Source organism: Mauremys reevesii, linkage group 9 (genome assembly GCF_016161935.1).
Source record: "Mauremys reevesii isolate NIE-2019 linkage group 9, ASM1616193v1, whole genome shotgun sequence".
NCBI classification, from domain to species: domain Eukaryota; kingdom Metazoa; phylum Chordata; order Testudines; family Geoemydidae; genus Mauremys; species Mauremys reevesii.
Genome location: NC_052631.1, coordinates 17,178,704 through 17,204,525, shown reverse-complemented (window position 1 = coordinate 17,204,525; position 25,822 = coordinate 17,178,704). Strand labels below are relative to the sequence as shown.

At 40.5% G+C, this 25,822-nt stretch overlaps 1 protein-coding gene across 11 annotated transcripts in view; it reads right to left on the bottom strand.

The window, feature by feature from the left end:
* Positions 1-429: 429 nt before the first annotated feature.
* Positions 430-25,822, bottom strand: part of GOLIM4 (golgi integral membrane protein 4) — a 66,481-nt gene continuing 41,088 nt past the window's right edge. For 4 of the 11 annotated variants that reach the window (XM_039488568.1, XM_039488574.1, XM_039488576.1 and 1 more), the window contains 14 exons: positions 25,715-25,764; positions 24,828-24,881; positions 22,140-22,290; positions 19,918-20,000; positions 19,214-19,297; positions 15,341-15,517; positions 13,461-13,892; positions 11,703-11,926; positions 10,311-10,390; positions 9,684-9,799; positions 8,402-8,575; positions 7,548-7,616; positions 4,127-4,207; positions 430-2,064 (listed from right to left, as the gene is read on the bottom strand). In XM_039488568.1, the coding sequence (XP_039344502.1) occupies positions 1,906-2,064; positions 4,127-4,207; positions 7,548-7,616; positions 8,402-8,575; positions 9,684-9,799; positions 10,311-10,390; positions 11,703-11,926; positions 13,461-13,892; positions 15,341-15,517; positions 19,214-19,297; positions 19,918-20,000; positions 22,140-22,290; positions 24,828-24,881; positions 25,715-25,764 (1,934 nt within the window). In that variant the 3' untranslated portion in view covers positions 430-1,905. The remainder of the gene's footprint in view (positions 2,065-4,126; positions 4,208-7,547; positions 7,617-8,401; positions 8,576-9,683; positions 9,800-10,310; positions 10,391-11,702; positions 11,927-13,460; positions 13,893-15,340; positions 15,518-19,213; positions 19,298-19,917; positions 20,001-22,139; positions 22,291-24,827; positions 24,882-25,714; positions 25,765-25,822) is intronic. The other 7 variants (XM_039488567.1, XM_039488570.1, XM_039488569.1 and 4 more) reach the window with 7 other exon arrangements.

Sequence of the window (25,822 nt, the reverse complement as noted above, 5' to 3'; positions counted from 1 at the left end):
GGACATGTAGAAAAACAACAATAAAACGTCACACTGCAAAAAGATTGGTAACCCACATTCTAGCTTTATTGACTGCAGGCAAGTTTTTATTATGCCTCAAATAATTAAGTTCTGCAACAGTGACATTAAAAAAAAAAGACCAATTTATCAAAATAATTGTATTCTGAAGATTATGTACATATTATACATTTTACAGAATTACATAAACAGGCATTTTTATACATAATGTAAATATGGTAACCAGAAAATCCAAAATACACGTTGACCAAAATATTCCTATGAAATGTAAGAAATATATAGGGCACTTTAAAAAAAAAAATTAGAAATAGTAAAACCATCTTTAAAAAAGTATAATTGAGTTAGTAGAAATTGAATTAAATTACAATCATATTAAAAAGTTAAACTAAAAATATTACTTATGTATCATTCAAAAAAAATTAAAGAGAAAGAAACACACTTTCCTTTATATATTAACACCTTCACGCTTGTAGCGATGGTATGCCTCATTTCCAGCAATGGGACATAGCCTAGGAAATCCAGATTTCCATTCCCCAGCGGTTAATTCAAGAGTACCACAATGGTTAGATTATAGCCTTTAGGCCTAACCCCTTTAATTTAAACAGTAAAGGTGTGTAACAGTACAAATATTGTATATTTTCATGCACCTCAATTACATTAATTGTAGGACTTGGTATACTTAATACTAACCTACCAGAGGCCCGGTACAGTAACATTTTGGCATACAGTGCTAAAGGGAAGCAAAACACACTGCAGTGTGCTTACAGAAGTTTTGTCACTGGTTTGCTTTTCACCAGCTGAGCACAACAGTATATATAGACATCCCTCTGGATGACCGCTGCAAGAAATGTGGGGGCCTAAATTCAGAAGGGGATGTCTTGTACCAGTCCTATTAACTCACTTAAAATGCCTTAAGCCCTTTTACTCTCCAAAATGCATGTTCAACAGGCCTTATACACAAATGATCATTAAAATGTTTTGATGATAGTGGGCCAGATAAACATTTTATGAACTAGTTTGAGTATCACCCAGTTATTCTTCCTGTAAACCTTCATTCTTCTAGTGCAGAGTCAGTTTTCAACTGATGGGACTATTTTGATTTTGCATCTCTGATTGTCTGAGTAGTTCTTTACATAATGCATTCTACACGTACTTTACCCGCAGATCATCTTTTATTATCTGCTGGGATTTTTGTAACTGAAGCACCCTGATACACACTAAAATTAAGTTTATAATAATTGTACATAAACAGCTGTTAACCTTAACAGCTATTAACAGCACCGTATTCTTAAAGCTTTTATAGCTTGCATGTTTTAAAGTTGCACTGCATCTACACGCTGAGACCTGATCCTGCAAACACATATGCTCATGTTTGGCTTTAATGGGAATATTTGCATGCTTAAAGATAATGAAACTACTCATGGTGGCCTAAAAGTTAAGCACATAAGCATTTCAGGATTGGGGCTTCAGTGTGTAATTTAGCTAGCCCTTACTCACCCATGAATCACTGAAGGCAATGAAATTATTTGAATGACTAAGGTTGAGTAGTTTTAGGCACGAGATCACTTCACATATAAGTTACAGTGTAAACCGAATGCTCTTTCCAAACTTGGATAACAGGAAAGTTTATGCTCTTTTAAAACATTACCAGAATTATGACAAGAATGAGACCTATTCCATTGTCTGTCTTTGTGTTGCCTTAATATAAAAGAGATGCTAATCTAGAATATCAAAATAGTGTATTCACATATATGTATGAAAGCATCTAATAGAAAAGTAAAAAACATAAAAGGCAAACTTTGAATTACTGTAATTAAATATCCTTAGAAAAAAGTTTGTTTCAAGCAAGAATCTTTTGTTGAACATGATCCATAAAACAACAAAGAGTTACATTTCCCCTCTTCTATGGGCTTTTGCTGCAATGGCGCCACCTTCCTCCTCATCTTCCTCTTCCTCCTCATAATTTTCTTCATGACCTTCTTTTTGGTTGTTCTCTTCGTGATCTCCTTGCTCACGGTCTGCAGCTTCATTGTTTTTTTCATCAGCCTGAAAAGATAAAACAAAAACGGAAGGATTCAGTGAAACTACTGTGACGCTCTGTACCTCAGGGGAACACCCAGCACCCCCATGTTCACTTTTGTAAAATGATTGTGTGGTATCCAATGCAAAGTTTGTCATGTTGAATGTCTTCGGAAGGCTCATGATGCCCTGAGCATGGTTGTTGTAGTGATATTATAGTAATTGTTATAGTAATGTTATAGGTTATAATTTCATATATATAGTTATGAGGCTGCAAATGTATCCTCGTGGCTTAAAGCAAGCCCAGGCAAAAACTCTCCAAGACCAGAGAAGCAGTTCACACCTCATCAGGGCAAGTATGGGACAAACCCAGCCCAGTCTCACTGCCGGCCTAGGCAGTATCAAAAGAATCTGATAGACTCCCGAGTGACTCACCCCCCCTTCCTTTGGCCAGTTTGGAATTGCAATGAGGTAATGCTCACCGGACCCTGAAGGGGAGTGGGGGCAAAGCCAAGAGGGAAGAAAGGACATGATAAAAGGGAGAGATGTTTGCCATGCTCTTCCTCTCTCTTCCACCTACATCTACAGACACCACACCAAGTGACTGAAGCGCTGATCAAAAGGGAGAGGCTGGCTGAAGAGCAATCAGCCAGCCTGTGGTGAGAAGCATCTATGTTTGTAAGGGCACTGAAAGTGTTACGATCAGCTTAGAATGCATTTTGCTTTTATTTCATTTGACCAAATCTGACTTATGTTTTGACTTTTATTCACTTAAAATCTATCTTCATGGTTAATAAATTTGTTTGTTTATTCTACCTGAAGCAGTCTGTTTGGTTTGAAACATGACAGAGACTCCCCTTGGGATAACAAGCCTGGTACATATCAATTTCTTTGTTAAAATGACAAACTCCTATAAGCTTGCAGTGTCCAGCGGGCATAACTGGACCCGGCAAGACAAAGGTTCCTAGGGTTCTGTGTGGGACCGGAGGTACTGGCTAGTGTCATTCGGTTTCACAATCCAAGGAGCAGCTTACGTGCCAGAGGCTGTGCGTGAACAGCCCAGGAGTGGGGGTTCTCACAGCGGAGCAGGGTAAGTGGCTCCCATAGTCAAGGATTGGAGTGACCTAGCAGATCACTGGTCCAGATAACACCAGGGGAACAGCACAAATACATTTACCCATAAATCTTTTAAAAATATATATTGTGTGGTGGTTATAGCATATCCCAAAACACATGGCTGGGTTGGGGTAAAATTCTGGTGCAGGGCAGGACAGAACTTATAGTTCTGAGGAAGTGAGGGCAAAGGTGGCTTTAAGCCTCCAAATTCTGGGATGCTCTGGAAGCTGATGCGTCATAACCCAAAATCTTGGTGGAGCTATCGGTCTGCCATAACCCCATCCACTATGTTGAGGCTTGCAAAGTGGCCTACATAAGGCAGGCTGCAGCTGTCCTATACAATTTCTGTGGCAGGGGGACTGTCCCCTATCTATCTCTGTGGTTTTATAGCCCTGTATTATGCCACAGAGGCTGTGGGGATGAAAGTTTCATCCTTTACAGTCTGATCCTGTTGAAGTTAATGTCAAAAGTCCCATTGATTTCACAGTAGCAGGATCATACCTTTAGTGAGTTACATTATTAAATGTGGTTATAATGGAATATTTATAGAATTCTATAATCCTCATACATGACGGAATAGCAAATTACACAACACAATATGGATTCAGGTAGAGTTTCTGGGCGGTGTGTCTTGGAGGCACAGCACAGAATTTGCAGCCTGGATATGTGTGTGGGAGGGTGGGAAGCAAATTTAGAGATACAATTAACTAGGTAATAATAGATGGAAAAAGGGGTGATTCTCATGTGAAGCTGGAAGACTTGATGAAGGAATTCTAGATGCTAGAGCTGAAGGCTCTCCAGGTTGAAAGGATTTTTGGGAGGAACAGGAAGTGAAGTAGGGCAGGAGGCAGTTGAGGCAGACTTTGAAAGTTAATTTTATGCTTAAAAGTGAGCTACAGCCTTTATTGTGTAACGTCTACCATGACTGTAGCTTTGTTAAAGACAACTAAACCTACTATTATTATGTACCTACATTTTCATCATTTTCACCATATGGCTCTTCAGCATTGTGTTCCAGTTCCTTTTTCTTCTCTTCAGTCAAATCTTCTTGGACCTAGAAGGCACAAATGTACAGCTCTGCAGATTTCTGATTTCCTTTAAAATTAGCGTGTGGCAAGTATAATCCTTCTACAGTAGAACTTCAGAGTTACGAACATAACTCTGATACATTCGTAACTCTGAACAAAAACATTATGGTTCTTCTTTCAAAAGTTTACAACTGAACATTGACTTAATACAGCTTTGAAACTTTACTATGCAGAAGAAAAATGCTGCTTTCCCTTTATTTTTATTTTTTTTAGTAGTTGACACTCAACACAGTACTGTACTGTATTTGCTTTTTTGTCTCTGCTGCTGCCTGATTGCGTACTTCCGGTTCCAAATGTGGGGTTGACTGGTCAGCTCGTAACTCTGAGGTTCTACTGTAGTATTAAAATGCAAAACAAAACAAAAACCCTGTTTAAAAAAAATCACCAGCACATTGTTCATCTGCACTGAAAAGAAATGTCTGAATTTAAAGTACAATTGTCATACAGTGCTCCCCACTACAAGCCAACACACATGCACACACTGGAACTGAGATTTCTTTATCAAGTTTGTCCCTCTCCTTCAAAATTAAAACTATTGTATTAAGTCTGTACAGTGGTTTTGATTAAATCAATCCCATCAGGAGGCTCCTATAATTAGATTTCAGGCTTGACATGTGATACTGACATTTAGCGGTGTATACAAAAGACCAATTTCCTCCTTAATCTTTTTAATATTCTTTCACTAGTATGTGTAGTGACCCCAAGGCTGATAGGGTCCAGAGTGACCTAGACAAATTGGAGGATTGGGCCAAAATAAATCTGATGAAGTTCAACAAGGACAAGTGCGGAGTCTTGCACTTAGGACGGAAGAATCCCATGCACTGCTACAGGCTGGGGACCGACTGGCTAAGAAGCAGTTCTGCAGAAAAGGATCTGGGGATTACAGGGGATAAGAAGCTGGATATGAGTCAGCAGCGTGCCCTTGTTGCCAAGAAGGCTAACGGCATATTGGGCTGCATTAGTAGAAGCATTTCCAGCAGATTGAAGGAACTAATTATTCCCCTTATTCCCCTTTATTCGACACTAGTGAGGCCATATCTGGAGTACTGCATCCAGTTCCTCTCCCCCCCCCCCGAAAAGATGTTGACAAATTGGAGAGAGTCCAGCAGAGGGCAACGAAAATGATCTGGGGGCTGGAGCACATGACTTATGAGGAGAGGCTGAGGGAACTGGGATTATTTAGTCTGCAGAAGAGAAGAGTGAGGGGAGATTTGATAACAGCCTTCAACTACCTGAAGGGGGGTTCCAAAGAGGATGGAGCTCGGCTGTTCTCAGTGGTGGCAGATGACAGAACAAGGAGCAATGATCTCAAGTTGCAGTGGGGGAGGTCTAGGTTGGATATTAGGAAACATTATTTCACTAGGAGGGTGGTGAAGCACTGGAATGGGTTACCTCGGGAGGTGGTGGAATCTCCATCCTTAGAAGTTGTTAAGGCCCGTCTTGAGAAAGCCTTGGCTGGGATGATTTAGTTGGGGATTGGTCCTGCTTTGAGCAGGGGGTTGGACTAGATGATCTCCTGAGCTCTCTTCCAACCCTAATCTTCTACGATTCTATATGTCAGTCTTCTTGTGCAGCTCTGCAGGTTTATTTTGCCCCAGTCTTGCCAACAAGATTCCTATTGCCTTTTCGGGGAGTTCATGGAATCGCAATAGGATCAAGTGATGTGATTTTTAACTGGATACTCCAGTTGCAGGAAACCTAAAGATTATATTTTAATTGTTTTCCAATGTGACAGTTTCTGGCTGCTTGGGCACAGTGAAAAGGCTTGGACCCAACTCACATTCACACTAAGGTCCTTTTACACCACTCTAGCTACATAAATAGGTCTTAAATTGGATGAAAATGTAATTTACTACTGATTTATGGCTCCTTTACACTGCTAGAGTTGCATAAAGAGGGAATGGTGAAAATTAGAATCCAGCCCATTTTTTTTTTTAAACCTGGTTATTCCAGTGGCTCACCAGTACTGAAATGTTTTCTTATTGTCTATAGGAAAATTTGTAAGGAGCAGCAGTGTAAAGTTCCTCACTCTGCTCTCGTGATATACTTGGATCCATTTGCTGGAAAGACTATTGCTAGGAATGGCAGAGTCAGTGGCGGATTAGCCACTGAGCCAACAGGGCCTGTGCCCAGGGTCCCTGGCCAATTGGGTGTCCCTGTGCCCCGACCCTGCTCCCCAGCAGGAGTGCTGGCTGGAGTGAGGAAAGCCCCCTGTACCCTCACCCTGCTCCCCAGCAGGAGCACTGGCTGGAGTGGGGAAAAACCCCTGACCCTGCTCCCCAGCAGGAGTGCAGGGAGGCGGGGGAACAGAGGGGCTTCAGGTGGAAGGGGTGACCTGTTCTGGCCCAGAGCCCCATCAAACTGTAATCTGCCTCTGGGGAGAGTAGCTCATTTTCCATACTCATTTGATTCTCAACTACTCTGTAAATACTGCCAATACGGGTACCAGTTAGTTCTTTTATGGACACCAAATCGTTTCACATAAAACATTGAATAACTGCCAGAGGCAACTTAATACCAGTTGCTAATGACCTGGGTTGATTTCAACATATTTTAAGAAACTGACAAATGTTAAATACATACCATTTAATCTAAACAAAAAGTAGCAGAATTTCATAAGTGAGCATTGAGCAATCATATCCACTGCTTTGTAGTACAGTACTACAGGTAAAGCAGGACATGGCCGTTATTAGTTAAGTGTTGAGGAGCTGCAGAGCAGCATAGAGGCATCCATGATTAGCATGCAACTCAAAATTCTGAAGAGGAAAAACAAAGTTGTTTCCACTGTTTTCTCAGTGTGAAAGCAATGTACTGACAGCTTCTTGGCTATTCAGTTGCATGCATACTGGGAGCTTAAATAGCTCAAACTACTTTAATGAGCCACGGATAAATTAGTCTGAGCTAAGGAGTCGGTAGTTAACTGGGAAAACTGCTTGCATGAAACAGAGGTATGTGATTAAAGCATGAAGTATCAATGAGGCTTTCAGTGACACTTGGAGGGCTAGAGGTTTGTGTTTTTTTTTCCTGAGTTGTGATCAGCTTAATGCTTTCAGTAACTGCATAATTAATGCTAAAAACTACGTAGGAAATTAATGGACTGCCATACATCAGCATAAGTACTCAAAAGAAAAAATTATGATTGAAGTATTACATCAATGACCAAGGGAGAAGTGATGATCACTTCCCATCTTCCCAAAAGCTACTAAGGGAAAAATGATACTTTTATAAAACTGACTGTTCACCAAAGTGAATTGAGATCTGTTATGCTACCTGAGTTCCACATATACTCTACACTCTTTTTATTACCTCTTCTTCTCCCTCTTCTTGGTACTGTTCATCCTCATTATCTTCTTGCTGGTCAGGATTTCCTGCCATCTGCAGAAACAGAATGGAAACTTAGTTCTACCATGCACGTCACTTAATTTTAGTAATCCAGATGGTTAGAACTACTTGCACTGTAACTAAAATATCCTATATTCCAGAATAATAGTGTAGCTAATTTGTTGAATATCATTAATATTAGACTGGTTACATCCTTTACACCAAGTCAAATTAAAAAAAGACAGTGGACAGATTATAATGAAATCATTGCACAACACAAATCAGACTACATACAGCATACAGAGAAAAAATACAGTCCCTGCCATACGAAGCTCACAGTCTAATGGCAAATACAATAGGCAGGATGCAATGGTACACACAGAAGAAAAACAGACCAGGCTGTTTATTGGGAAACCTTGCTTGTGGGAATCATGGAGGAAGTAAAATTCTTTATGAGGGATATGAGTGAACAAGGGGCAGTGGCTTGGAGAATTATAATGGGAAGTTGTTCACGCAGGGAGCAGTGTACAAGGTGACAGGGGGATGGTAGCAAAACAGGGCACTGAGCCTGGCAGCGGGGATGGGGGTGATGGGATTAGAGACAAAGTCAAGATATCACAAGAAGCTGTTCTGTAATTTTACCTGTGTGTACTGTATATAGTATAAAAACTGCCCAATTAAAACAAAAACAAAGGTCAGTGTCTTGGTATCACAGTTTGAATGTTTGAATGTACTGTCCTTCCTCGTACAGCATCGTTAGAATAGCCATTCTCAACATAGCTGTTAATATGTACACACAATTGCACATGTTCTACAGATGCTTCCTTTTATCCGCTCACCACCAAATGTTCCTCCATCTCAGGATTCTCCTGCTTCTGATTATTTTGTTTGTGCTGCTCATTCTCATCTGGCAGATTCTCGTCTCTCTCTTGTTCAGCTTCTTCAAACTCATCCTCTCCCTGATTGTTAGGATCATCAGCTGGGTTCACATCTTCCACAGCTGCCTTCTGTAACTTTTAGAAAGGTGTATTGTATAAGTATATTAGTCTCAGCAATTCCATTTCACTTGAAAATTATTATAGTAATAGTTACCTCAGGGCTGATCCAGTGCCCGTTGAAGCCAATAGGAGTTTTTCCATTGGCTTCAGTGGGCACTGAATCAAAACCTTAGTGATTATGAAAAGTACCAGATTTACAGCACTGGAAATAAGTACGTCAGCTCTGAATAAGGATACAGCTGGGATACATCTGCCTACTAGGAACTAGACTGAGGCTACTAAGTCATTCCACATAGGCTCATTCCACTGCAAGGCTTTCGGTTATTGATAATACAGCAGGTGATAACACCTGATAAAGTACAGCTCAGTCAGGACAACAAAGACAGGTCAGAATAGTTAAGTGTCAAACTCTGATCAGGCCTGACTCCACATAGCTCACAAAAGTTGCTCTCCATGTTACCCTAGGCTGTGATATATTGACCTGAGCCGCATTTGTATCAGTTACTTAAGGGTAGGGTGACCAGATGTCCTGATTTTATAGGGACAGTCCCGATATTTGGGGCTCTCTCTTATGCAGGTGCCAATTACCCTCCACCCCCATCCTGATTTTTCACTTTCACCCACTTAAGGGAGAAAATGCCTGATAGCTCCTCAACCTTTGCTATTCAATAAATGCTGTTTTTCCTTTATGCTTATTATCCAAGGCACCAGTAACATCTTTGGGCTAATATATATTCTTCTCTTCAAACATTTGCCACACAATCTAGTATTCTAAATAAAGATGCATGTATGCAAGATCCTGTATACACCACAAAACTGAACAAAATATAATGAGGTATTTATGTAGCATTGGATTCTCCCCCCTCCAAGGTGGCATCTACTGTGATGGACAGCTGATGAAATGCTTGTTTACTGCTTTTGTATCTGAGTGTTCCCAGTTTAAGTTTCAACAGTGTCAAAATCCTCATGCAGGGTTATATCAGAAGCACAGATCTGGGGTGTGTTGAAAGACAGAATGCCTTCAACACTGATGACCCTGCTCATTTCTAACAAAACAAATAAAATGAAAGAAAGAATTTAAATTGTGTCCAAGATCTTATTTCAACAGCCAGATTTGTCTTACCGCTGGCCCATCTGCCTGCTGGTTCTCTGTTTGCTCTGGTTCTTGCTGCTCATTTGCATTAATTTGGTCTTCTACTTCTTCAGCTTCATCTTGGTGCTGATTGTCCCTTTCATACACTGACAAAATTAATTATTAGAATGAGTATTACAGTCGCTCCTGGAGTCCCCAACTGAGAAAAAGGCCCCATTGTGGTAGGTGCTGTGCGTACGCATAGTAGTCCCTGCCCTGAAGAGCTTATGATATAAATAGACAAGACAGACAAAAGATTTAGCTTCATTTTACAGATGGGAAACTGAGATACAGAAAGATTACGTGATTGGCCTGAAGTTACACCGGAAGTCTGTGGCAGAGCCAACAACTGAACCCAAATCTCCTGAGATCCAGTCTAGTGCCTTCACCACAAGGCAGTCCTTCCTCTTGTTTGTATATAATCATAACTGCACCCATATCTTAGGCAATACAACCATCACAAATCACTAATGAAACATAGTCACTGATTTTAATTGTAAAGAAAATACAGTGCTTACTGGAATCCAAAGCAGCAATATTTATTTCTGAATGGATGAGACAATCTGACACTGAAGACATTTCAGACTGGGTGGGGAGGGAAAGAAAATTCAGTCTCACCTCCATCCTCTTCATGGATGCCTTGCCCCTCTTCTCCTTGTACAATATCATGGTCCATATTGTCATAATGAGCTTGTTGGCTAAAATTGTATGCAAAAATACAGTTTCAGTTTCACAGAGACAGTTCTGGCTTTTTTTTTTTTTTTTAAGGATTCCCAGGTTTACTTTCCTGCTAGCTAAGTTTTTCCATTAGCATTTTAAAAAGGAAATATACATTATGGAACACGACAATTTTGTGTAGGATACCTTACTAGCCTTTGCATCTGTTTTCCTATCTACAGAAATGGTGGGTAGTATTGGATTATTCGTAGGGCTGTTATAAGGACACAAGTTAGTGTCTGTACAGTGCTTTGAAAATGTAGGGTGCTAAGAAATGAAATCAAAGAGTCTAGTATTAAAAAAGCTGTTAAATAATGGTCCCAAAGCAAAGAAGTGATACACATGTACCTGAGCAATTTAGGCTTTGATCTGGCAAGGAGTTTGCTTATGTGGCACTCCCTCTAGAATTGAGGAGTTGGACAGTACTAATTCACTTCCTGGTAATAAGGCTCTTTTTTTTTTTTTTTATTACTCATGTTAATATTTCCCTATTACTCTGTGTTTCAGAAAATATTTCTGTAAAGATCATTATATAGGTTTGAGCTTCAAAAAATAAGTGAAGGTCACTAATGGCTTTGAAATTATCTAAGCAGGAGAGCAGAAGGAGTATTAACTGAAGACAGTTATTAAATGGGAGACTGAAAGGAGGTGAAGGGGGGAGAGAGAAGATAATCTACAGTACATAGACTATAAGCTACATTTACAGGACCTTGATGTACACTCAAAGGTTCTTTATTTTGATAGGCCACAAAGATGTTTGAACATCGTGGATATGAATCAAACCAATTTTTTTAAATAAAATCCAAAGAGTTAATGCTAAAAGTTCATCCTTAACTCATGCTATTGGCTACACGAAGCAAGTGATATTGGTCCTTCACTTTCACGAGCATCAAGTTCTCATGACATTATTTTAAAATATCTTCTACTGATGGGGATGCTTTTCATCCTAAAAGATCCTAACACATTTCAAAAACTGAAATTGTCTATGTACAGCTCTGCTGACGTGTAGCCACCTCTGGGGTATGGAATAACAACCAGGTAGCACAAAACAAGCCACATGACTGTACTGGGAAAATATGTATAAACATCCAAGATAATAGGCATGTACTCGGGGCAGCTAGCCCCGCTTGCAACTCCAACCTCAACAGCTACCCTCTATTTTCAGTGCACTAGCGTGATGACAGCTAGCAGGGTATGTCTGTCTCCTCGAGGTGCAGTTTACACCGAAGTGCTGACATCCCCCATGAAACCCAGAGTGCAGACTGCAGCATACATGTAAGGGAAGTTGTTAACCTTAGCTGGTTTTTGTACTGCTCTTCTCCTCGTTCAGCCTGTCTCCGTAGTGCAAGCTCTTTTTCTTGAAGCTGCTGCTGCCGTAATAACTGCCCTTTCAGCCTCTGCTGGTGTAGAGATTCCTGATGTTCCCTTAGCTGTTTGGCTTCTTCAGCTCTTCGGGCGGCCAGATGCTGCTGTTCCAACTGTTCTTCATAGGCCAGTTTGTATCTTTTTGTTACACTCTGTGTCAAGAAGTGAAAGAAACATGTTTGTATACACTTCCGAACCTGCCTTCTTGGGTACCTATTTCCTTTCACTATCGGAATGGTTTTCCTGGTAGAACGCATATTACCAGCAATGGACGTGCTAAAACCACTGATGCCAGAAAAGGAGAGGTTGGGAGGAGAGGGAGAATTATGCAGGCAATGGATAAGATGGAGAACAATGTATAAATAGCTGTTTTGTGATCACAGAGTCAAACTTCACTCTTGAAGCTTTCATCAACTTACTTGAAGCTACACATTAAATACTCCCATTATAATCACAGCTGCTTTTTTTTTTTTTTTTTTTTTTAAGGCTGTGGTATAAAGTTTTTAGCACCATAAATCTGACACTGCCTCGGTTAAAAAAATATTGCTACTATTGGCTGTCTGAAGGAACACGGGAGGTAGGGTTGAACATGTTGTCAGAGTGTAGGTGAAAGAATCAAAGGTTTGTGATAAATGCAGTTTATCCTATGGCTATCTCCAATACATACCAACATATAGTACATGTCCTCCAACCCACACTCCAAATACATCCTGTGTAATATCTGAACTAAATGCAAACTGTGCTGACCTACTCAAACACAGTTGGGTAAATGATACAGCTTGAAAGCATCGCCAGATTGTTTTTTAGGGAGTTTTTTTTTGATACATTACTAAAAAAATGAGAGACATGGAATAATATAGAGATTACTAACAAAATTGGAATTCAGTGGTGGTTTTATTCTTGACTTGAATGAGAGCTTGACTGGGTCTTAAATAAGAGACTAAACATTGTTTGCAACCAGGCACAATAGAGGCAAGTATTGCACAATCTTCTGCCATTGCAGCCAAATCATAGCCTCAGCCTACTATGTCCCTACCTACCATTCCAGTCCAAAGCACCTCAGCCAACGTTTTTCTATCAGGCTTGAATTCTGTGATTGTTTTGTTAGATGGATAAATGCATACTGGGACTTGGATGAGACCAACAAATGCATGTTTCTGCTTGAGACCTGACCCAGAATGTATTTCCAGATCCTATTGTTTCTATTTAAAGCTTCACAGAATATGCCTTGCCTTTACTATTCATTAAATTCCCTTTGCTCCTCTAGGCATGTTCATCTTACAGCTAAAATGCTCTGTGAAAATATTAGCAAACACTTGAATGAAGAATGTTTTTACTAAAGTTATACCAATAACTGAAAGGGAAATGTAATTGCATTTGCTATGACAGGATGAAACTTCAAATCTAATATTGTAAAGAAAATCCCCCCCCCCAAAAAACCTCAAACACAAACCTCCCGTCCCACAACCCACAAGCTTTAGACTGGACTCAATGTGGCTTCCCTTTTGCACCTGCAGTTATTTGCAAGTGGAATTAATGTCACTTAGACATTTACACCCAATTCAGAAAGCACTTTATCATGTGCTTAACTTTAAGCATATGCTTAGAGTCCCAGGCATTTAAGTGCTGTGTTTTAAATGTCGCCTTACTCCTCAACTGCCTGCAAATCCAAATGATACTAATTACATCTGCAACTAATTGCAGGTGCAAAGCAGGGCCTGCAGTTGACAGGTGCCAGAAAGGGTGGCTATTGTTGAGAAGAGAATCTTGCACCTCTGAGTGAATGTGTTCACCCAGCATGTTGGCTGCTTCCTCTTTATGTTCCCGTTCTTTCCAGTCATGTTCTTCTGGTGCTTGATCCTGTTCTTCCACCAAGTTCTCAGGTTGCCCTGCCTGCTCCATTTCCTCTTCCTCAAGTTCTTTTTTGTGTTCTTCTTCAACTTGGTCCATGTGTGGCTCTTCATCTTCTCCTGCTTCTTGTTGCTCCTGAATATTCAGTTCTTTGTGAGGGTGACCCTCATTTGCTTTTCTGCCCAAATGTAAAGGTTCATCTCCATCTTCTCTTCTCTTGGAATTTATTTCTTCCCTTTCCTGTGGCTTCTCCTTATTCTGGGGTACCTGTGTAAAATGATAAATTAATTCCATGATATTTCAAAGATGTCTACTTCTAGAGTCCATGACACTATAAAACATTTGCATTACTTCCATAAAGGCTTAATATTTTATAATGTTCATAAAAGAAAATGTCCACCTGTTTATTATCATTAGTGATTAGGTCTGATAACCACTCAAGACCTCTTTCATGTAGACCTCAACGTGATCTGAAGCAGCAGCTAGACATCTGTCTACCTATTTGTAGATGTAAATGGAATCATTTTTATTAATATGTGCATCCACATTACTTGTTGGCACAAGAGGATACAATTTATTTAGGGCACAAAATTGTGCCTGCAAAAAGTAGTAGTTGCTGAATATCTGACTCATAATTTATACTCGGATTTGGTTATGTTCTAGAAAATGCTAAGGGTGAGATTTCCAACCTTACTCATGATGATCAGCACATTATTCTAAAAACAGAGTCTTACTGAAGTCAGTGATAACTTGTGGAGTAAAATATTACTCCACACGAGTAAAGGTGGCATAAATCTGCTGTGTTCCACAATAAAAATTAAGGCCCAGATTCTGATATACTTACTCGAGCAGAGTAGAATTTCACTCAATAACCAGAACTGACGGGCCTACTTCTGGAGTAAGGTACTACTCAATGTGAGCATGGGTATGAGAATCTATTCCTTGGATCTATGCAACTAAAAAATGACAATGACATAAAATAACTCAACCTACTTTTAATCTAAAATGAAGCTCAAAATATTTATCTTCCAGTTTAAAAAAAAAAGTGTTTTATTTTTAGGCTTGGCAGAATTCAATTTTTAATCATGGCAATGGATAATATTGATGTTTATTTTAAAGCATTTTTTTCAATTTTTATCAATATTAAATGTCCACATTTGCACAAAATGTGGGGTTTCACACAATAATTTAATGACAGTAGATGCTGAGGTTCAAGAAGTTAGAGTGTAGAACAGTTAAAACACAAATTGTTAACATCATATGTCAAAATATGTCAAAAGTAAATGTTTAAATAAAGTTCTCAAGTAAATCTGTAAATTTTGATTTTCATCTATGGAAATCTTTTTTCATCCGTTTGTGTATGTCTGATGAAATCAACATTTACTGATGTATAAATCTAATTGCTCCGAGCCTATTTGTTTTGATTCAGAAATATTTATTCTCAGCTTGCAGAGAAACTTGTCAAATAAGAGCTCATCCCCGGATTTTACATGTAAACCTGCACTTTTCTTTTCATGTAGCTAAGAATGTTTGAATTGTAAAATATTGAAAAGATACATTCAGATTTCGTGTTTCAACCAAAACAATCTGGCAAATTCAACACTACTTGAATCTGCATTTTTCATCCAAAAAAGACTTTTGTCCAAAAAATTTCATCAACCCCTTGTTGAAAATCATCAGGGAAAAAAATTGCTGCAGCAGCCAGTGATTTTCACCTCTTTTTGCTCTTCAACTGCATTTTTCTCATGTGGTGGGAGGTCACTATTTGGAGGTGTTGCTCCTGCCACTGCCACTTCCTGTGGAACATTTGGCTGCTCTAACTTTTCAGGTTGTCGAAAACTTGGCATTTTGTTGAGTGTGTCCTTCAGTTGTTTATATTCTTCTACCTGGGACTAAAATTGAAATATACCTATTGTACTACACCAGACAAGCATGTTATTAAAATACACACTCACTCCGGAGTGAGTTTGTTGGCAAAATGGGTACACAGAATCACTCAACATGCACATCAGATCAAACATCAAGATTTTAAGACTGGTTTCTTCCATGCATTAGATAGCTGTGATTTAATACATATTCATCAATCACAGTGAACATGCAAATACAAACCACGCAGGAAAATCCCTACAGTACAGAGATGGCTATTAGTTTTTCATGCCAGGCAGAAGAAGAGCTGAAGGGAATGATTAAATTTTCTTTGCACACTTTAAAATGAAAGAAACAGAGTGCCGTGGATTTTTTCTCATCTGCTCAGTAGCAAGAGATGCAATTCTTTTTAGAAACAGTAATCAAGTTTAAAAAAAAAAAAGTCACAAGTGATTAAAAATTCTCAGCTATCTTCAACCTTTAGATAAATTTTACCAAAAGACAAGAGTCAAGAGAAAATATTATGGGAGAAAAAAAATCAATCAAGCTGGAGCAACTTTAATGGAAAACAACAAATAAAGTAACAACACTTCCACTGGTGGAAGGGAGTGAGTGGGAAGGGAAAAGATAAATTTAGAGCTGCTAACATCCCTTCTCACCCTAAAGTAAGATGTCAGGGATCCACTTTTTTGCAACTGCACTGCTGTTTTTCAGGCCAATGGAAGATCTGTTCACTTTCAGCAAGCTACCCATGCTGGACATTCAGGCAGGATTGGGAAATTTCACAAGCCACTCCCCATAAAGCAGGTGTACAAGAAAAACCATTCAACTCAGAAAGCAGGGTATTTTCAGAAGGGGCATCTTTCATAATCAATTACATCTATCAGATACACGAAAGGTAGTGCCTAGCACTGCAGCTTACCATTTACATATAACCCCTCCACCTTCTCCTGTTCCACTTCCCCTCTCCTTGTGTTAAGGTTTATAACTCTGTGGGAAAACATTTAACACTATTTGGAGCTAAAACTTGCCACACAATCACTCAGCTTTAAACAACACTTAAAAATAACTCAAAGCATTCTTTCTTGTTTTGAGGGGAAACAGTGGGTTCTAAAGGCATCAGATTCTCTGTTACTCATGTGAGGAAATACTGACTGGAGTAAATAAAACGAAATGCTTCAAGTTATTATTTTGGTAAAAACTCCAACATTTTTTTGGTGATTAAAAAAAAAAATCCAAATGAAGGTTTAGCAATTGGCTACAGTACACACCCAGTGACTGTGTAGGTCCCTTGGTGTACTCGATGTAATATCATAACAATCAATAGTACATCAGACAGACATGATGCATCATATCATATCAATGTATAATATTGATACAAAACAAAATCCACAGTGCTACAGATTGACATGATGCAGTATGTGATAATAGGTCCAAAGTTAGACGCACCTCAAAGCATCTTCAAAACACTATGGCATCGATTAAAATGGACAGGCCTAAAAGCAAAGCAGAATGTGAAGTAATTACAAGTCTGCCTTTTCTGGAGAGAGGTCTCACTTTCTCTGTGTCCCCCTCCCCTGCTTGATTCATTGGAGTCTCTGACTATGCATTTTTCAGAAAAGATTAAAGACAATGTTAACTACAGTCCCTAGATAAAACTCGAATTAAGGGTCTTAAACATAAAAGGTTATCCTTGAATCTAAATTTCCTTTCCCCTTACTGGCCATATAGAGAGATTACTATATACAGGATATTCTTAACAGTGTTCTCAGTTCCTCCAATTCAGGACTCAAAGGTTGAAGCTATACTCCACCCCACTACACAAATCATTCCAGGCTAAAAGTTGTCATCCAAGGTCTTAGCCTAAAGGGAATTAATATTGGCATGAAAATAGAGTTTATAATGTATATTAATTTTTCTGGCTCTTTGAGCTATAGAAATCCACATAAGTAGTGGTATTTTAAAGATTCAGGTCACAAATATTTGACTGCTGACATTATCCATCCTTTTAAATATCTACCATATATCCAACAATGACGGGGTGCCTTTTTGAATGGTTTGTCTGAGTAGTACTGCTGTGAATCCTTTCTTCAGCAGGTTTGCAAGAAAAGCTATGCAAACTTGTTAAGTATTGCCTGTTGATTTCAGAGAATTCACAAGATGTATGAGTACTTTGTTTAAATAAGATGAGTGTAACATTATGCATGTGGACAGATTGAGTCTAAAGAAAAGCAAGTGTAGGTTTTGTGTTTAAGGGGACGAGCCAAAGCTCAGCGAAATCAATGAAAAGTTTCCTATCAGGCTTCAGCTTAGGCCCTAGGTGGGATTACAGGAGACCTATTTTTGAAGAGTTTAGCAAACAGACCCCTGGACTTTGGCCGATAGTGGAAGAAAGATTATTGCCTGCTACTTTGAAAAATTGGCTTCCAGCACATATTGCTATCTGAAATGCCATGTCTTTACTTTTTTCAGTCTACAAAATACAATTATGGAAGAACATCAAAACACTGGCCTGCCTATTAGTATATAACCTACCTTCAACAGCAAACAGAATTTAGGAAGGAACACTTAATCCTGTAGCTCCCACTCAAGAGTCCAAAGATTTTTATAGTATTTATTTTTATATACACTAGATTCCTGTTTTCCTTCCTGATCCACTCTCTTGCCATACTAACCTAAAGGTAGGAACTACCATCCTAGCTTCCCCCAGAACTTCTCTTTTCATCATTATCCTCCTTGTTCTTTTGGTAATAGTTTTCCCAAGATAAGCAGCAGACCTATACCACACTAATGGGAACATGTAGCTACTACTGGAATAGCTGGCCGGCTGTGTAATTTGCCATCAAGGTACTAGCTCTTTATCTCGTACATACAATTTTTTTAAACTTGTTAATGCTCCTCCTTTTTAGTGTCTCCAAAGCCCATGTGCTGTTCTATGTTCCTCCATGCACACTATGTCTCTGCTGCACCAGCTAGTCCTTTACACTCCACCTGCTTTGTTATGCTAGTACAGGGGTCGGCAACCTTTCAGAAGTGCTGTGACAAGTCTTCATTTATTCACTCTAATTTAAGGTTTTGCGTGCCAGTAATGCATTTTAATGTTTTTAGAAGGTCTCTTTCTATAAGTCTATAAACTATTGTATGTAAAGTAATAAGGTTTTTAAAATGTTTAAGAAGCTTCATTTAAAATTAAATTAAAATGCAGAGCCCCCCCCGGACCGGTGGCCAGTGTGAGTGCCACTGAAAATCAGTTCGCGTGCCGCCTTTGGCACGCGTGCCATAGGTTGCCTACCCCTGTGCTAGTACGTACACAAAGCTAGACCACACTGGCTTTTTAAGTGAACCAGTTCTTTAAATGTGATGTGTTCCTCAAGTGTCAGCGTCCTGACACCTTGAGTTAACCAAAGCTCTATAGGAGAAAGAAAGGAAAGCCTTCTGCAGTCTATACCACTCTTATCAGTAACTCATATGTTCAGTTGGACCCATAATGGAGCTGTCAAAGACCAAAACAATTATTTAATTTGCTATAATTTCAAATTTAGCAGCAGCCCTTCAAGGCATGCATTTTTCCCTGAGTTTGTAGCAAGGTGTTAACTGCAGATTCCCATGCAAAAAGCTGCATGCATAAGATTATAGTCAGTTGAGATAAGATAAAAAAGGTTCCAGGAAGATTAAACAGATCTCATAAAAAGGAGATCTGATATTCTGTTTTCCTTTCTGACCTGTGCAGCAGCTAGTGCACTCTTGTGGTCTTCCAATGTCACTACAAGCTGGTCATGTTGGGAGAGTAAATTCTTATGTTGTTGCTACATAAAAAAGAAGAATGTTACATGTTTCATATCGTTTGTCCTGGATTGCACCAGGTTAACCTTAAATTGAAATATATCCCGACAGATCTTTCCAACTTAAAAATCCTAACTGAGAATAACACACTGATTTTTTTTTAATGCGTGTTTAATATGGAGTTCAATATCAGAGTGGTAGCAGCAAACACCAAATTTAAACCCAGAGTTTTGTAACCACAGTTGAAAGTTGGAGCAGATGTGGAGAGATAGGACCTGAAATGGAATACACTTCAATATTAACATTATTTACCAAAAGACAAATGACCGTTTATTAAGAAACCTTTCCTTTTGCAAATAAAACAAAACAGAATTTTAAAACCCCAACAGTCTTATAGACAGGGCCATTTCAAAACCATGCTGGATCATGCCCAACTATATTAATTTTATTCTTCCTCTGATCCCATCTTTGTATTCACCATCATTGTTTTAGCATTATAGAATAGCTAAAGTATAGACGGCAAGAGATAAGTAATATATTTTAGTCATGTTCCATCATAACCTACCTCCAAGTTGTTGAAATAATGGCAAAGCATTTCACATACACTAGGAGGAGAGTCTATTTCTAGGGAACAGAAACCAACCTTGACATCTTGTAGCTGGGTATGAATATCTTGGTGTGCTTTTCTTAGCTGTCTATTTTCGTCTCGCAAATTATACAGAGATTCTATTAAAAACAAAACAGAACGCAAAGACTGAACTCAATCGGATTTATACTTTCATAATTTTAATACCACAAGTTTTAAAGTATTTGCTCTTAAATACTCTTAAAGCCTAATTCAAGATGATGTACAAAATAAGGATTATTATAAAAATTGCATAAAATACCACATAACTGCAGTAGTAAAACACATGAGATCAGTGCACAGAGATCAAACGTGTTTGTGCTGACATTGTGTTGCTCTCACCCCTATACAAAAACACAACTTTAAACTTTCAAGGCCAAGTTCATTAAATCCACTTCACCAGTTTCTAGATTAAATTTATTTTTGTATGACCATACTCTCATTTCCTGGCTGAGGGCAGGGTCTAGTGGTATGTCCTATATTTAGGAGTGGGAGATTGCAAACAGCAGAAGCTTCAGCCAGGATCCTGGATGCTATACTGGGACTCTAACAGAGTAATAACCCCCAGCCACCACCTCTCTCCAGGCTGTATTTGGAGTCTGGAAATTTTCTCCCATAAGACTCAGCAGTTTAATTGGAAGCAGTGACCAGAGGAGCAGCAGACATGTGAACTCAAAGGGGATGGAAGTGTGGGATGGAACTGGAAAGTGTGGTAGAAGAGGAGTGGATGCTACCACTAAGAAGGAAAGCAGCAGCATGCCAAATCCAGCCTTCTGCTTCAGGGTTCTGTATGGGTTGGCACCTCTGATTTGCTTTCAGCCACCTCAGGAGCTGGGATCTTTCTCCCATCTCTTAGGCAGCTCCAAACAGGGCCGCCCAGAGGGGGGGGCAAAGGGGGCAATTTGCCCTGGGCCCCGGGCTCCGCAGGGGCCCCCAGGAGAACAGCGGAGGCTCCCGCCTCCGCCCCTCTCCTGGAGCCTCAGCGCATCAAGCGCCGAGTCTCCGCCGGGGCCCCTGAGCCCCGCCCCGCTCAGAGCCGCGTGGGGAGGGGGCGGGGCTGGGAGCTCCGGGCTGAGCTCAGCTCCCTCCGCTCGGCGTGGAGCTCCCAGCCCTGCCCCTCCCACGCGGCTCTGAGCGGGCGGGCTCAGGCCCCGCCCGGCCGCACGCTGCGGCTGTTCGGCGAGGCACTGAGACTCCGGGTGAGGAGGGAGCCGGGGTAAGAGGCTGGGGCGGGCGGGGCTGGGGCAGAGGGAAGCGGGACCCGCCGCCGGCGCAGCCCGGTCTTGGCGGCGGGGCCCCTTCCGTTCCGGGACCCACCGCCGAAGTGCCCCGAAGACCCGCGGCGGGGGCCCCCCTCCGCCGAATTACCGCCGAAGACCGGGCTGTGCTTCGGCGGCGGGTCCCGCTTCGGCCCCCGGAATCCTCTGGGCGGCCCTGCTCCAAAGCTGGTGAGTGTGTTGGTGGGGCATGGGAGGGTGTGGCAATAGCCCTCCAGTTTAGGAAGAATATGAGTCCGATCTTTTGTTTTAGGCCATTTGTATTCTAAGATCCTCCTGACACAAAACAGGACACTTGGAGAAAAATAAGTTATGCTTCAAAGTACTTTACATACTAACTAATTAGTTCTCACATCATCCTTGTGAGGTAGATAAATATCCTTATTTTAGAGAAAAATATTCTAATATTTTACAGACAGGGAAAATGAGGTAAAGAATGTGAAGTCACTTCACCAAGGGCTCATAGTTAAACTGACAACAGAACTAGCAACTGCGTTTTCATCAGAGGCTGGTTGTTTAAGAAAGAGATCCAAAATCAGGCCCAATTTTCCCAGTTTTGAATGTGGAGGCAGGTTCAGAGCTGAGCATTTGACTTCAGCCCCCAACATTTGAAATGTTTCAGGCCAGGAACCCTGCCCTATCTGTAATCAAGATAGAGTCAAAAAAGCAAAACATACTCTAGTTGGAATTCTCCCAAAAGGTCCCAGAAATACAGGATTGAGAACCCGAGATATGAATGGCAAAACTCAGTAGCAAGAACATGTAAACTGACTAGTAAAGGAGAAAATGCTGAGTGAGCATGAATGATGACCTGTTATGCTCGGTGTGTGTGAGTGCGCCATTTACACGCATGCCCAACTCCACTCTCGGTCACACACACCACTATTGATTTCTATGTTTAAAAAGCAGTGGCAGGTGAAGAGTTTTAAGCTGTGTAGTACGACTGAGTTAGGCTGCATATACCCTTTAGCTTGGAGAGTTCCTGCTCTTTCTCTTCCTGTATTTGTACATATTTCTGCTTGTGATCGCTGAATGTTCTTCTGAAGTCTTCTCCTTGTTTTCGGTGTTCCTCCTCGAGGTCTGCATGCTGTTTCTTTAGTTCCTCATGTTGACTCTGCAAATGCCAAGTTGAACACTGGAAGGAGTTCTGCACCTGCATATCTGGCTATTATCATCTTTGGCAATTTGTTAAATAAATTCAGATGAATAGAAAGCATTCAATAACAAGAAGTTTATTATTCAATGCCTGTACGCTACAGTTCCTACTCAACACAAAATTGCCTCTGTAGCCAGGGGCAGCTCCAGGCACCAGTGCTCCAAGCGCGTGCCTGGGGCGGCAAGCTGCGGGGGGCGCTCTGCTGGTCGCTGCTAGGGCGGCAGGCAGGGTGCCTGCGGAGGGTCCACTGGTCCCGCGGCTTCGGTGGACCTCCCGCAGGTACGCCTGCGGGAGGTCTGCCGAAGCCGCGGGACCAGCGGACCCTCCGTGCCTGGGGTGGCAAAATGTCTAGAGCCGCCCCTGTCTGTAGCGCCCTGTTCCAGGGACTTACCATCCCCCTTGCAAGCTGTTATATCCCTCTGAGAGCTGCTGAATATACCCTCTCAGAGGCAGAATCTCTATTAAAAATCCAGATCCACAGCAATATTGGCAGGCAATATTGTCAATGACTTGTCTGCTGCTTCTACAGCCAATATGGAATATTACCTCTATTGGAAACATCAGAAAACTCTTTACAGCATATTCTCAAAGGTTTCTTCACATACATTATCCAGCTCCTCTGAGGTCAATGGCAAAAGTTCCACTGACTTAAGTGGTGCTGGACTGGGCTAACAGTTTCCAAACAAAAGACTTGCAATAGCAGAGATATTGCTGTAAATCCAGCGGAACCCTTAAATTTATAATGGTTAATAAAGTTTCTCATAAATATGCATCAAGAGTAACCAGGAAACCACTGGAGCTGGAAAGACTTCAAAAGTGCTGGAAGGATTTAGGAGCACAACTCCCACGATTAGCAATGGGACTGTTCCTAAATCCTTTAGGCACTTCTGAAAATTTCCCTCAAGCACGGGATTTTAAAAAACACTAATACTCTGTACTTACTGATGTCAGGGTGAGTTTAACTGTTGATTTCAATGGAGCAGAGTTAGGTCAATGAGCAGGGCCTGCTCCAGGCACCAGCTCAGCAAGCAGGTGCTTGGGGCGGCCAAGGGGAAGGGGTGGCACAATGGGATCTTTGGCGGCAATTCGGCAGCAGGTCCCTCAGTCCCTCTCGGAGGGAAGGACCTGCCGCCAAAGAAGAAAGCGGTGCAGTGGAGCTGCCGCCAATCGCGATCACGGCTTTTGTTTGTTTGTTTGTTCCCCCCCCACACACACACTCCCCGCCACTTGGGGCAGCAAAAACCCTGGAGCCGGCCCTGTCAATGAGAAGCACTTTTTGAAAAATCCCACCCTAAAGGCATGAGAGTCTGTGACAATGATTCTAGTTCTTTTGATGTAGTAACCTTAAAGGGTCATGTTTAAAACTAACCCACATTGTGTTTTCTTTCTTTTTCAAGTAAGAACTTAAAAAAACCCACGCAACTTTGGCTAGCTATTGAAATTGCAATCCTACAAATACACCCACTTTCACTAGCTAAACATGCCATTTCATTTTTTTTAAGCATCTCTTTTTTTGTTACCTTCCAGGAATCTTTTGCTATGCATATAGCTGCATCTAAGGCCTGGTCTACACTAGGGGGGGTTCGAACTAAGGTACGCAAGTTCAGCTACGCGAATAGCGTAGCTGAACTCGAAGTACCTTAGTTTGAAGCACTTACCCGTCCTCACGGCGTGGGATCGAAGTCCGCGGCTCCCCCGTCGACTCCGCCACCGCCGTTCGCAGTGGTGGAGTTCCGGAGTCGACGGGAGGGTGGTTCGGAGTTCGATATATCGCGTCTAGATGAGACGCGATATATCGAACTCCGAGAAGTCGATCGCTACCCGTCGATCCGGGCGGGTAGTATGGACGTACCCTAAGATGAAAAATAACTGAACACCAGAAGGCTATAATTATTAAATTACAAGATATTCTTCTAATATTAAAATACATTGAAGCAGAGCTAGCTACCATTTAAGAAGGGCTGTTAATTGTGTACACAGAGTTACTTGCCATTGCATATTTTAATGTACATGTTCCCCACTACATATTATATTTGTAACAAGCATAACTGAATAATGCACAAAATTCCATCTTTTTCAATGGGTCTGTGCATAATATCTGCATTGAAGTGATTCTATTTGACCCAAAACAATGGCAAAAGGAGTAATTATTTGATTGCAGGATCCCAACTATAAAAATTCTTGAAACTATTTCCAGAATTTATGTCAAAGTATTTATTACTTTGGATACTGAGTACAATTTCTAATATGCAAAATCTTTCCAATTTTACCTAGTGGCGTGCATGTCAATAACCCCCTCAAATAATTACGTAACTCACCAGAAAACATAGCTATTCAATACATGATGCAATCAATCAGTTTTTCCTTGAAGTACATTCATGAAAGGAAAATATCTTTTTGAAACAAGACAGTTACTCTTAGAGATGGGCCAAGAAAAACTAGTACATTTATATCCCATATTGCTACCCCCAAAAGAGAATCTCTCTGGTACCTACCTTCAACATTTGGTGTTGTACATTCAGTGTGCTATATCTGCTATTTGAATCTTGCTGAGAAATGAAAATATTAATGTTAATTAGGGACAGCAGAATCTCATCCTGATGCACTTCCATGTTCCCAATCTTTGTAAAGAATATTATACAGAAGCTATAAACTAGCAATTATAATTCAGCATGGAGCCTACCTGACCTGGTCTCTTTTTGGTTCTGAAATATATCAGGTATAGCAACTACTGCATCTATTGCAGAATAATGTATTTTTAATAACACTACTATTCCTCCGACTCTTTTCTTCCCACTTTAGATCCAAAATAAACAGCAACATGCTTTCACTTACTATCATTACAAAGAGTTCTTTACAGACCTCAAATATATTTCCAATGACAGTCTCAACTTGCCTCCTGGCAGCTATTGCACAAACCAAACTTTCTTGGGGATCTTAACTTGCCAATCAAAAAACCTGGTTACCAGACTCTGGCTCCGTCCAATAAGAAAAGGACAGCAGTAACAGGATTTATGATACCTTCTTATCTCTGTTTCTCTCCCTATTCAGTTTTCTCCAGTCAAGACTGGCTGATAGGAGACAGCTATTATAAAAAGAGTACTAGTAACTTCAGCTACTATAGTATAAGCCGAGGAGCGTTTGTTTTTCCAGAGTAATTCCCTAGAAAGAAACTCGCTCCCGTACTAGATCATTTGGATCTTTCTAACAGGGGGCATTTAACACACATAACAAAAGTGGAATAAGTCAAGGCTATTTCAATTAGGGTTTTGTAAGTCTCTTATCTTTTCAAATGGTTTTAATTACAGACCCTATCCTTTCCTTTGTAAATGGAGTAGTATCGTTATTCTTTGCTACCAATTCTATTTTTTTTTTTACTTACCCTTCCTTTATTTAGTGTTTCTTGTGCTTCCAATTTATAAACAAGAAAGTCTAGGAAATAATAAAAAAGGAGACTGTAAAAGAAATATTTCACTGACAAAAAAGCTTG